A 13,835-nucleotide genomic window follows, 5' to 3' on the forward strand; every position below is an offset into this window, starting at 1 on the left:
GAGTGCTGGCCTGTGAACCAAAGGGTCTCCAGTTCAATTCCTAGTCAGGACACATGCCTGGGTTGTGAGCCAGGTCTCCAGTAAGGGATGAGCAAGGATAAACCACACACTGATGTTTCTCTCCCTCTCTTTATCCTTCCACCTCTCTCTAAAAATAAATAAAATCTTTTTTTTAATGGGCTTAGAAAATAAATTTTTTAAAAAACATAAAAAGTCAGTAGTTTCTCCAAGTAGACTTAAGTGACTAAAAATCTAAGATGCCACTGCCTGATACTCTATTTTCACATACACAGGCTTGTCATACCAACACTTTCTATTTTGACTTTGCCTTCATTTCTGAGAGGCCTGGCCTCATCCATAAAACCACCACAGCCCAGGCCTGGGGGCTGGGAGCACCACTGAGCATCATAGGCTTCGGGGTCTAATGACTCTGCTCAGCTGACCTCACTGACCCCTCTTCTCACCACTTCTCATATTTAACTACTGGTTTGTAAAGTATACCTTTGTCCATGTCTCTGCCTTGTCACTGCACCACATCAGGAAAGCACCCTTTCACTTTCTTGGAGAGCTCTAGTGCCAAGAAATGAAGAGGTATTTCTCTTCATGGGAAATTCCATGTTATCCAGAGGCACACGTGAGGGGGAAAGCTAGCCACCAGCAGGCACCCTCTGAGCCCTCTGACCAGTGTCAGAAACCATGTGATGGTGCCAACGGGGGCTACGGCGTTCCAGAGGGTGCAAACTGCGGGCATGTGGGTCCCAGACTTTGCTTTGACTGGTATGTAGACATTCAAAAAACTTTTAAGGAAATGAGATAAGGTTGACAACTTTTAATTTTTCAAATAAGGCCATTAAAAGAAAAGGGAAGAGCACCCTATACTACTGCCATTTCGATTTATTTCATTTCAAAAGGACAAATTAATGGTACATCAACACAATGGAATATTATTCAGCCACAAAAAGTAATGAGGTTCTGACACATGCTGCAACATGGAAGAAACTTGCAACATAAAGCTGAGTGAAATTAGCCAGAAACAAAATGACAAATACTGTGTTATTCCACTTACATGAGGCAGCTAGAGCAGTCGGGTATATAGAGACAGAAAGCAGATCACAGGTTCCCAGGGGCTGAAGGCAGTGGGGAGCAGGGAATTATTGCTTAATTGGTACAAAGTTTGTCTTTGGGATGATAAAAACAACTTGAATGATAAGTGGTGATGGTTGCACAACATCATGTAGTGAATGCCACTGAATTGTACCCTTAAGTTAAAACCACCCAAAAGGGGGACCTTTTCACACACATGCACACGCACGTGCAGCACAGAAGCAGAGAGACTGTCCGCAGAGGCTTTCACGGGGGAGGGAGGGCCGGGAAGGTGCAGATCCCGGGGGTGTCAGTTCGGCTGTGGAGTCAGATAGCACTGGATCATCTGCTGAGTGAAGGGGCCTTGGGATGGGAATCCCATTTCTTTTATCCACTCTGTACTCATTTGCCCAGCTTTTAATATTCTCCATGATCTGGCCCCGGGTTGACCTAACCAATATATCCACTCATCAAACCATCTGCACGGTGCAGCCACTCTCCTCACCGGCCTCACAGACACCCAGCTCCCTCTCACTTCCTTAGTCCGGTGCTAAGCCTTCTCCTCTGTTTCAGCACAGTCTCCCCAACTTCAAGGCCACCTCAAGAACCTCCTTTACAGGGAGGAAACTACTCTTCCTAATTATTCTGTCTTTCTAATCACCTTCAGTGACAGCCCTGGCCTCAAACACCAACAGAACATAAGATGGTCTTCCCATCAAATGTCATCAACCCACAGCTGTGTACTGATCACTGCTGTCTGCTCCCTAGTCTTGTATGGGTTCCTTCTCTCAGTCTTACTTGATCTATACTTACTAAACCAATACTAATAGTTGTACAAGTACTCAGTGAATACCATTATTGATTAGTGAATAATAACCAATGGTTGGTTGGTTATAAAGCCCACACATTCCACAGTGTCTTCCATGTTAGGTCATGGAATCTGTTTACCATAGTAGCCTCAATCCTCACAATAAACTTACTAATGGAACAGTAACTTCATTTTAATGGAAAAGAACCTGAGGTGTTGACAAATCAAGTGACCTAGGCTAGTTCATATGCTAATTAATAAAAATCAATAAAACATTGAATAACTAACATAAAATTAATAATAAGTATTTAAAATCAATCTCCTCATGCATTATAAAAGTCTCCTGCCCTGGTCAGTGTAGCTCAGTTGGTCGGAGCGTCGTCCCGTAAACCCAAAGGTAGAGAGGGTTTGATTCCTGGTCAGGGCACATGCCTCGGTTGCGGGTTTGATTCCTGCATACGAGAGGCAGCCGATCGATGTTTCTCTCCCTCCCTTCCTTTCTCTCTAAGCTGGTCCCTGGGTGAGGATTTAAAACGAAAGTTTCCTAGTATATGTCCAACTGAGAATGAACCTGGGAAAGCCTTTTTATATACCAAATGAAATTTATTTTGTTATTTAATAAATGCGTTGTCAACAACCTGGGTCTATCACACCAAGTTATTGAACAAAACTGTTTTCAGGTGTAAAAAGTTATTTCTCCTTCAAAAAGTTAAAAAGTGATACATATTTGTTATAGAAACATGAGAAATAAATAAAGGGGGAAAATCCGTAATCCCACTATTTAAAGTCAACAACAACCGATGAAGTCTGTCTTCCCACACATTGGTCTGTGAGGGTACTCACACCACTTTCTCTGAACAAAAAATGGGATTTGTGTGTATACATATGTAAGTAGCATACAGGTGTATGTGCACAAATACATGATAGAGCTTTGTTGCAGCTTTTTAACTTAATGGGGTGTGATGTTTGTGTGTCACATGGAAGGGAACACACACATCCATGTTCCCGTTAATCACTGCCTGACTTATAAACCAGTCTTCTATGTTTGTCTGTTTATATGGGCTCACATGTTTTTCTATTATCTAAAAAAGCTGTGTGAGGAACGTTCTTCTGTCTTCCTGTGCTTGTCCGATTGTTCCCTGCAGATGAATTCCTGGAAGCAGGACTTACAGGTCAATGATAAGAACCTATTTTTGCAGTGTTTTTAAAATGAAATAGAGGTGATAGAACAGATTTGGGAGGCATGCTCTTTTTAGTACTACGAGGAACTTAATTTTTTTTTAAACTACAAAATACTCTGTTTTTAATGTCACCAAATAATTTAAATAGATGGTTTCCACATTCCAACCCCTTCAAACTATGAAAACAAATAGGTGAAAAGAATAGAAATCCAACATTGATTTGGAAGACAAGACGTATCCTAATTTCAAAATCATTTTTATTATTTCTTTAATTAAATGAAAGTTAAAAGTTAAACAGAAAAAAAGATGGACCTGCATTTTTATTTTTCTGATTCAATAAATACATGTTCATTATAGAAAATCTGGAAAATATAGAAAATACATAGAATATAGAAAGTATGAATTTCCCAGAATCCAACCATACATGAGATAGCCTCGCAGTTTTACCATTTTCTACATGTGTTTTTTCTTGAGAAAAATCTACTCTACAAAAATTAGTAATTCAGACTATGTACATGTGCATTTTTTTTTAACAATTTGGCATTCTCCTTCTCTCCCCCATTGACCCCCTAAAAAAGTGGGAAAGGCAGATAGATCCCTGAGGGCCACAGCTTGTGACATCCACCACCCCATTTCCCCCTAGTGCATGCCTCCCTTCTTACTGACCTGTGGCCTATTTCCTTGCTTGCTTCCCAGATTTCTGTATAAATCACAACCCACTGAAAGCTGTGCCAAGGTCCCTCTGCTCCCAGAACCGCCAACACCCAGCCTAACAGGAAACGCAGAGCCAGTCTCCTCCCCAGGAACACCTTGAAGATATACCTCAGCTAATCAGTATCTTAAGCAGTAACTAATACCTCTTAAAACTTATACTGTAAAGTTTAACAAATTGCCCTGAGGGTGTGTCTCCGTGGGTTGAGTGTCATCCTGCAAAGTGAAAGGTCACCTGGTTTGATTACCGGTCAGAGCACAAGCCTGAGTTGCGGGGTTTGGTCCCCAGGGGATGTGCAAGAGGCAACCAATCGATGTCTCTCTCACATTGATGTTTCTCTCCCTCTCTCCCTCCCTTCCCCTCTAAAACTAAATACATAAAATTTAAAGTTTAACAAGTTCTCTCACATATTTAATCCTTACAACCCTCTGAAGTAGGCAGAGCAGATATCCTCACTGAACAGGAAGTAAACGGAGGTGCACAGGAGTTGAGTAAAGATCACAGTGGCAAAGCTTGAATTTGAATCCAAGGTCAGAGATCGTCACCTCGCAATTATTTGAATACCATCTCGGACAACTAGAATTAAGAGAATTAACAGCCAGAAGGATCTTCAATAAGTCATCTAACCTAATCATTTCTTAGTATTCACATGTAAGGAAAACAAGTCCTGGAGAAGCTCCGTGATTGCCCAAAGTCACCAGCTATTTCGTGACAAACAGGATCTAAAGGCACAATCTTCAGACTCCCAGGCCAGGGCTCCCGCATCCAGTGTCTTCAGCTCAGCTAAACATCACCCAGGAATTAAAATCCTAAAAGTGTAGAATGTTAGAGCCAGCAGAGAACTTAAAGTCCAACTGAGGCCAAGTCACTCACTTTACAGATAAGGAAGGTGAGGTTCAGATCTCACCATTTCTGATGGTCAAGTCTATGCACCTCCACTCATCATATGACTTCCCTTCTGAGCAGCTATAAAAACAATGTGGAAAAGACATTTATTTCCTTCTTTGACACTCAGTGTGTGACAGGCCACAGATCAGCAAAGCCAAAGTGAAACTAAACAGGATTTGAATCCAGAAGTTACTCCATCATTAATAGATGTCACCCCATGACTTATACACAAAATAACCTCCTTCTGCTGGGCTCCCCCACTCTGCACCCTCAACCTCCCCACCCAGACAGACAGAAACCTACTGAAATAGGTTTTTTAGGAAAGGGTACAAAGAGCCTTTGGGAAGTCACCCATCCCTTTTTGCTAAAGGCTTCTACTCCACAAATCTGCTGGAAATCCTAACTAAAACACATCCCCAGGGCTGTCACAGTTCCCTGACCCTCAAAGGACCCAGACACTCCTCCCATTCAAACCAGCTCCCGAATGTAAGCTCCCTGATTCTTCTTTTGCCTCAGCTGTCTAAGGCACAGGTGGCAAACACAAGGCCCACAGGCCGAATCTGGCCCTAAACCTTGTTTTATCCATCCCTCCACCTGGTTTCTACCTGGCAGCAGTGCAGAGCTCTCGCTTAACTGTTAAGGAATAGTTACATTTATACGGTCCTAAAACTACACTTGGCCCTTTGAAGGCAACCAGGAGGCTAACGTGGCCCCCGTGAGAATAAGCGTGACACCCCTGCTCTAAGGAAATGGAAAACTCTCTGAGGACAAGGGACCACTTCTTCCACTGAAAGCATACTCCGCGCCAGACTCTGTGCCTGGTAGAGTACCGTAGGGCCCCTACCTTCAAGAAACTTACACAAGGATAAACAGAGCCTGTGCAAAAACCGACGTGATCACAGAGGTGTAAACAGGAGGCCACGGAGCCCAGAAGGCAAGCACCTACTGGTGTGTGGGGTGGTTGCCAACGCTGTAACAGACCTGAGTCCTAAAGGGCTAGTGGAATCGTGGGGCAGAGGGAGGTGGAGTGCAGACCAGGCAGGCGGCAGCGTTGGCACAGGGAGGGAGAGAACCGGCCAAAGATGCTGGAACCTCAGGTGTAAGCGGGTGATGAGGTTGAGGCTGGCCTGGTGCGCCTAGCAAGGTGGCAGCAGGCCCGCCTAGTCGGAGCTGACCTGGCACTCCGGCCGCCTACGCAATTCGTAGGTGAACTCGATCGGGCGCCCACCGCGTGGCGCTGTCACCGGGGTCTGCGGGCCGCGCCAACCCCCTCCCTGCGCACCTGAATGCCTCCGCAGCTGCCCCCGCCACGCAGCTGACTAACCCTCTCGGTTCCCAGCGCGCCGCCAGCCTCCGCCATCGGCCCTGTCCCGCGTCTCTCCGCCTGAGTGAAGACGCCTGTTGACGCTGGTGGCTGTGCGTGCGCACCGGTGGGCGGCCCCGCGGCTTTCTCTGCAGTCGCCCCCGGGTTTGCCTGGCCACGATCCCTGTGGGCCTCCCGCCCCCAAGCCAGGCGGCGCAGGTCCTCGGCCGCTGCCCTGGGCCCGCGCAGCTGCGGGCAAGGGCCGTGACACCTGGGGCTGGCGCGGGGGCGCAGCGCCAAGACCGTGCTCCGGGAGCGCGGCACGGGACCCACGGGCGGCCCGGGCTCCACACAGCCAGGCTGGGGCCGGGGCCAGGGGCGCAGGCCGGGCCGGGGGCATTACCTGGCCAGTGTTGTTTTCCCCGAGCCAGGGAGGCCTCGCAGAAGGTAGAGGTGTTTCCTAAAGCTGTGTCGGCGCGGGGGTGTCCCACGCGGGGGCGGGGGCCGAGGCTGCGGCTGTTGGAGGCTTAGCCTCCCAAAGGATTCGAGAAAACTCTCCTCCATGGGGTGGGGGCTGCAGCAAGGGCCCCGGGTTTCCTGTCCTGAAGTCCCAGCCACGGCCAAAGCTGTTGTTTTTGTGGCGCTCCGGCCATGTGATAGATGGAGGGGCGGGCAATCGCAGCCCAGCCCCTCCTCCCCGCCCGCGGAGCCGCGCTGCGGGGGAGGGGGCGTCCCCACCTGGAAGCTGGAACGGCCGTGAGACTGACAGCCGGGAAAGGCGGGCCACGCGCCCCGGCTCTGCGCACCTCTCCCGGTCCCCGGCTCCCCGCTCCGCAGGGGAGGACCGCCGAGGTCACTGGGACAAGGTTTGGCCGCCTGGAAGCCAAGCCCTCCCCTGCCCCACCCGTCCGGCCTGGACTTTGAAAATGCGATAAATTTAGTTGACGACTGAAGACCGTGGACAGCGTTTTGAATAGCAACAGTAAAGGCCATTGTCTGCCTCAGTTGTGTACGCCAGTATCTGGCGGCGTCCCAACGACTAACGCCACTCTCCCAGGCCTGTATCATTTCTTTTTTTTTTTTTTATTCTTCCTTATCAGCCTGCCAAAAATATTCTTAGAAAGCCTTGTTGCCTCCTACATAACTTTGAATATCTTCTTTTTCAGAAAAAGCACCCCTCAAAACTCAGACTGATCTGTGCACCGTAACATGAACTAGGTCTCCCAAGAAGGAAGCGCTACCACACAGGGCCTGTTCTGCTGTCATCTGAAGAGACGTGGCCTCTCTGGGACCCATTTCAGCCCACAGGGAAGGAGCAGTCTACTGAAACCATTTATGGAAAAGCGTCCAGAATTCAGCGCTAGTTTAGGAACTGCCGAGCGCCACAGGTCGGTCACCATAGTGCTCCCCAGTACTGTGCACTCGAAACTGACGGAGAGGTCCTGTCTTCTGAACCAAACTCCAAGATGCACAGACTTAAAAGAGACGCTATTAAAAATTAACACCATCCTGGAAAAATCCAAGACTATTTTAAAAACACTTTATCTCTGACAGCTCAGGTATGAAACTTTTGAAAAGGAATTGTGAAGCAAAGCAATTTTCTTCTAAAACAAAATCCACAGTCTTTACAATAAGCTTTGGAAGGGACTCTCCAAGTAAGGAGAGCTCTGAGGTAAGTTCTCCTCGCCCTTGGGATTTCCCTTTGGGGCAGGGGGATGCTCTCCCTTGAAAATCCCTTCCTAGCAATGGAGGAAGGATACTTTGATTCTTACTGCTGAGAAACACTGGAATTTCAAAAGCTTCTCTAAATATTAGGGGAAAACCATAAGGAACAGAATATAAAGGGCAGGGTAAAAGTAGGTTTATAGTTATGAGTACACAAAACACAGTTTATTCTCATATATTTATTAATTATTGCATTATTTTCCATTAAAGCAACTGTAAACCTACTTTTGGATCACCCTGTACATGAATCATAAAAACAGTGTTTATAATGTATGTGTCCTACCATACTTCTTACAAGGGTGCATTTGCCCAGCCCCAAATACTACCTTTTTCATTCTAGACTTTCACTGTGTAGTACAGGAGCCACCAGCCACCTGTGGCTATTGATCACTTGAAATGTGGCTAGTGCAAATTGATATTAAATACACACTAAATTTTGAAGTTTCAGTATGGAAAAAAAGAATAATTTTTATAGTGATTACATGTTAAAATTGATAACTGGCTGTATTGGGTTAATACATTATTAAAGATTTGCCCTGGCTGGTATCGCTCAGTGGATCGAGTGCAGGCCTGCAAACCAAAGGGCCGCTGGTTCGATTCCTAACCAGGGCGCATGCCTGAGTTGTGGGCCAGGTTCCCGGTAAGGGGCGCATGAGAGTCAACCACACATTGATGTTTCTCTCCCTCTCTTCCTCCCTTCCCCTCTGTCTAAAAATAAATAAAATCTTTTAAAAAATTAATCTCACCTGTTTCTTTTTGCTTTTTTAATATGGCTACTATAAAAGTTTAAACTGCATAGATGGCTGGCATATTTCTGTGAGACTTGCACTTTTATTTCCTCTCTGGAGGGAGTCCCGGGCATCTTGAGCAGCAGAAAGACACACAGCACTGGGGGTTAGAGGGTTTGGCACACTCACTCTGCAGTGCCTGGGGCAGGTAGAGCAACCTGGTAGATGCTGGTAAATGTGTTGCTCACTATGAGATAAGCTAGTAAACTAGGACCAGTGGAATAGGGAAACTGAGACCGATAGTTTGCAGCCACCTACTAAATCCTATCTTCCCTAAACCAAAGACACTTAAGAGTAAATGGTTCTCCTCCAAAACCAGATGGTAAATAGTTTAAATCACCCTATTCAGGGAGAGAGATAGTAGAAATCCAATTAGTGCCATTTGTCAACCACACCCCGGGGCAGATAAAGTTGAGGGAATAAGTCTCATTTTGGCTCATCAGTATAAAGCTGATGAATATTATATTGAGACCCTCTCCTAAACCCCAGCCTTTAAAAACCCTCGAAATGAAGCTCCCAGCATGTGCCTGCTCTCCCTCCTGGGAACACGCATATACCTTTTCCTTCCACTTCTCCCTTCTTCCCTGACAGGCATGCATCTCCTAAACTCGAAGGGACCCAACAAGACTTGCAACCAGGGGAGCAACGGGCAGAAGCAGCTCATCCTGGGATAAACCCCCTAACCTGTCTCCAAGGCCCCCATTTCCTCTGACTTCTGAGTAAGCTAAGGCAGTCCCACCAAGGCTCATTTCTTTCCTTTAACATTTCTAGAGAGCCAAAGCAGCCCCACCTAGACTCTCCTGTTGTTTTGATGGGGGACTCAGATGTGGAAAAATTTTTAGTTTGAGATAATAGCTAATAAACATGGTAATTAATGTATGTACAGAGCTATTGTTTCAGGGGCTGAAGGTGTGACCCACCTTGACTCCAGGAGACCATAAGCAGTTCCACCTTTGTGCCTCAGGAGGACTGTAAGCCAGCAAGATGGCATCTGAGCCATAACGAAAGAATGCTGTAGCTTTTTATCTGGTTAACTTTTTTCCTGAGTTCTAATCCCCTTACCTACCCTTTTCTTCTTATAAAAAGGGTTGGTTTAAAATGGAATTTAAATTGTCTGTTAGGGTACAAAACCTCCATCTTCTCAGATCACCGGCCATCTGAATAAAGTGCCCATAAAGATTCAATCCCTGTCTCTCCTTATTGGGTCTGGTAGGTGACAGGCAGCATGAACATCGGCTTTTCCAGTTTCATATTCTTCTATCCTAAGCCCTTCTGTAAGAGGGTATAGCCAGAGGGGCCCTAAAAGAGGGATTTGTAATGGGGTCCAGAACTCAGTGTGTCCAGGAAATATTAAAAATATGGGATGTCCTCACCCCCACAAGTCTGAGCTGGGGGAAGGGACACATGGAGCAGGGACAGTGAGAGCTGTTTTGCAGCTAACTTCCAGAATGGTCATTTAACATATCTATAACTTTTAACTGGCTTCATGGATAATGTTAAATAGCTGTGGCCATGCTTTGAGCCAGGGGGATGGTACTAACTTCCACCCAGGATGTAACTGGGAGGCAACTCCCCCTGATCACAGAGCCTGCATAAGAGCTTGGAGATGATTGGCTCCACACCACGGGGCCACACCTGCCCGGACTTACTGTGGCAGCCCAGAAAAGCTAGAAAAATCAAGTGTAGCCAATGGTGGGAGGAGTCGGAAATAGGGCTGCTGAGGAAGACTGGCGCTGGGATTTAAACCCAGTCACGGCAGCCATGACAAGAAGAACCACTCGGCTTTGGGTCTTCCTTTGCCACGCAGCTTAAGAAGCCAGAAAGCCAGATGTAGCAGCGATGCAGAGCTCTCTCTTAGCAGTTTGGAAGAATGCAGGAGAGACACTGGGAAGGAAAGGGGTGAAAGGACTCTTGCTGCTGGGCCATGAGGAGGTGCCATGTGGTTTTGGATTAAGAACTGGAGAATCCGGCGACACAGCTGATGGTGTCAGAACCAAGGGAGGCCTGCCAGCCAAGCTCGGGTTACTGGGAAGAACCGGGAACTACCTGATCCACAGACTAATATTTCTTTCCCTGAGGTATGGTAAAGCTACCGGATCGGGCAAAGCGGGGAAGGGCTGTGTGTGTTTGTGGGTGTATTAAGGGACTTCAGGATCTTAATGAAGACATTAAGTCATTAGTCTTAAGTCTGTGTAACTTTTGAATAAGTAATTCCTTTCCTTTTCACCAGTCTCTGACATGGAGAGCTATAATTCCCTGGCAGCAGGCAAGGCAAACCTAGTACAGGGGGACCCCGGGAGAAGGGGGGCCCATTTGGTAACATTGTGTGACCCCTGCTCCAGTGGCCAATTAAGGGAAATCATGGGAGACCACATGTGCAGTAGCTTTAAAGTAAAACAACCACTTGCACATATGCAATAAAAGCCACCAAAACTAGCCAGGAAGGATCTGCCGTATAAGACTAGAATCCCTCCGGCCCATGGGGTCAATCTCTGCTTGGAGTTGGACTGCTCCCATGTTCTCTGCTATAAACTCTGGGTGTTCGGTTCAATTCTTTGTCCCAATCACCAAGAACCTGGTTACCTGTGCCCACCTGTGACACTTCCTTGTTTCACTGCCCCCAGCTTTAAAAATTGTACTCTCGAATCACCTGATTTGTGAAGTCTTTCCTGCATGATCAAGAACCCACACACTACAGGCCAGCCCTAGGCAGATGCGCTAAGAGCCAGGTCCCCTTTCCAGTAACAAAAAGAGAGGTCTGAGCTGGAGACAGAGCTTTGGGAATCCTGGCCCTATGAAAAGACGAAAAAATGGAGCAGACAGCTAAAGAGGGAACCCTAGGGACACCGACATTTAAGGACTGTGCCTTTGAAGTGGATCTATTGATGAAGATCAGCAAAGCAGACAGAACTCAAGACAGAGAGGTGTGGGGGTGCCTAGAGAGGGAGAGTTATAAGGAAGAGAAAATGGTTGGCCGTACCAGGAAGTAAGCCCGGATATTTTTCCTTTCAACTCCCATATTTAACTAGTCAGCAAGCTCTGTCTCCCTCTATCTGTTCCTCAAAATCAGACTGTTAAAAGTAATCTGTTTGTGTATCTGTTTCCTCCCATTAGACTGTTAGAACTAACAGAGTGCTTGATATTCAGAAGGTGCTCACTAATTGTATGTAGACCAAAATTACTTTCTCAGTAATTTTGAGTTTGGGATTATTTTAAGATAACAGAGATAGTGATAATGCCAGTTAAGGAATAACACAAACAGAAACCATGTAGGACAGATCTGAGATCCAGCCTGCTACTGACTGTGTTCAGATCCTTGCTGGCCCCAGCTGCATGGATCCTCCAGACAAGCGGGCTCCCCTGAGTCAGCATCCCTGTGATAACGCTCCTGGTGCCCTCAGCTCCTCTGACCAACTTCTCATCTCGAGGGTTCGGGCCCATTTCTCCAATACAGGGTGACCAGAACAATCTCATTTTGCTGCTCTAGAAACCATTACCATGATGCACACACAGAAAATAATCACATAAGTCATTTTGGGCTAATGAAGAAACAGTAGAATGTTTCTCTAATTCTTACTGTTTAACAAGAAGTGGAAGAATAAGGAGGTATGCAAGGAGAGTTAGTGGAAACCAGGAATGTCACCCTCAAACATACAGCCCCAAATAAGCCCGGGTTTGGAGTTCTTGGTTATAACTAGTCCCGGCTCCTTCCCCATGGATGTCCAGATGAAACCAAGATCAGCTTCCACAGCCGTTGAACCCAAGGCCCTGTAACCTAGCAGAACCATTTCAAATATACAGGAATTCTCTCGGATCCTATGTCCTTTCTTACCCTGCCAAAAACTTTTCTGATATTTTTTTACTCGAAAATATAAATTAGTCTTATACACATACATATTCACCTTGTTACCTATATATGTGATATGAACTGAGAGGACAAAGAGAAGTCATCTTGGCCTGTATAACTCCTTCGATGGGGACCCCTGGCTGCCCAGACACCTCCATCTTGCACCTTCCACTACAGGCTACACAGTCTACCCCCTTTGACTCCTACACCCCACCCCTTACTCTTCATATCACACAGCTCCTTCACAGTGAGGGTCGTGTCTTCTGTTTCCACAGCACTTATAATATGCCACTGTGCACAGGGGCACTTGAAGAGTATAAGCTTCAAGGAAGAAGCCTAGGAACACAGAAGAGTAGCCCCAACCCATTTCTCTAAAACTTCACTCTGGAAATCAGGGCAAGGTAAGCAAGCTAGGGGCCAGAGAAAGCTGGGAGCATCTGGAACCCAAGCCGGGGTGGACAGTCAGCCGGTGTGCACTGGTGCAGCATAACACTGGTCACTTCCCATGCCATTCTCACTTGTTAAGTACTTATAACATGACCCCGGGTTATGGCCACGCTGATGTGGATTCTAATGTATTCACTGCAAATCCATAAATGTTTCTGCAAATACCTCTAAATAGCAATAATTTGCCAGATGTAGAGTCCCCTCTGCAGCTGTCTGTGCTTTGACCCTAATCCTGGTCAGTTCTTCCCTGAAACCATCCCATCGTAGGCCAAAGACAAGTCCAGTGCCACAGACGCTCTAGGAGCCTGCAGAGAAAGCAGGGTCCTTGGGGAGTGAACCAAACACCAAAGACCCTGGTCTCCATCTAGAAGAGACCTACAGTCCCGTAGAAAGAGAAACTAAAATGATACAAAATGAACATAAGGAAAACATTGAGCTATTTTAAGTAAAGCACTCAATTTCCAATAAAGATGGCAGATAGAACACAAATATTTAACTTCCACTCCCCCCATTGAAACCCCACTAAAATGTAAAGGGTTTTTTTTGTGTGTGGGAGGATGTTTTGTTATGATTTTTAAGCACATGCTATAAGGAAAGAGAAGATCATAAGAATAAAATTTTGAAAACTGGAGAGCAAAGGCCAAGTGTTAATTTGGAAAAAATACCCAAAATTATAGAAAGCCAATAAGCAGCACAATTTACCCTGCATAACCTCTAAAATTTCAGCCACCGGAAGATTTGGGTCTGGAAGTGAGACTCTAAACAGGAAGGTGAAGTTGAAAGTCTGTTTAAGAAACAAACATGTGCCCTGGCTGGTATGGCTCAGTGGATTGAGCACGAGCCTGGGAACCAGGAACCAGGAGATCTCAGGTTCTATTCCCAAATCAGGGCACATGCCTGGGTTGTGGGCCAGGTCCCCAGTTGAGGGCTCACAAGAGGCAAGCACACATTGATGTTTCTCTCCCTCTCTTTCTCCTTCCCTTCTGCTCTCTCTAAAAATTAAAAAGAAAGACCAAAAAAAAAGAAACAAACATGCACAGAATCAGGGCAGCT

At 46.3% G+C, this 13,835-nt stretch overlaps 1 protein-coding gene and 1 pseudogene across 4 annotated transcripts in view; both read right to left on the bottom strand.

Moving 5' to 3' along the window:
* The window catches only part of N4BP2L1 (NEDD4 binding protein 2 like 1), a 31,349-nt gene extending 24,477 nt beyond the window's left edge, over positions 1 to 6,872 (bottom strand). The window contains exons 1-2 of one of the 4 annotated variants that reach the window (XM_024580842.4): positions 6,379 to 6,828; positions 208 to 4,556 (exon numbers count right to left, since the gene is read on the bottom strand). In XM_024580842.4, coding sequence (XP_024436610.2) covers positions 4,430 to 4,556; positions 6,379 to 6,539 — 288 coding nt within the window. In that variant the 5' untranslated portion in view covers positions 6,540 to 6,828 and the 3' untranslated portion in view covers positions 208 to 4,429. Of the gene's footprint in view, positions 1 to 207; positions 4,557 to 6,378 lie in introns of those variants that run through there. The other 3 variants (XM_071220983.1, XM_024580841.4, XM_053920680.2) reach the window with 3 other exon arrangements.
* LOC123478752 (uncharacterized) overlaps positions 1 to 13,835 on the bottom strand; it is a 62,214-nt pseudogene that overhangs the window by 11,432 nt on the left and 36,947 nt on the right.

Source organism: Desmodus rotundus, chromosome 3 (assembly GCF_022682495.2).
Source record: "Desmodus rotundus isolate HL8 chromosome 3, HLdesRot8A.1, whole genome shotgun sequence".
Classification (NCBI taxonomy): domain Eukaryota; kingdom Metazoa; phylum Chordata; class Mammalia; order Chiroptera; family Phyllostomidae; genus Desmodus; species Desmodus rotundus.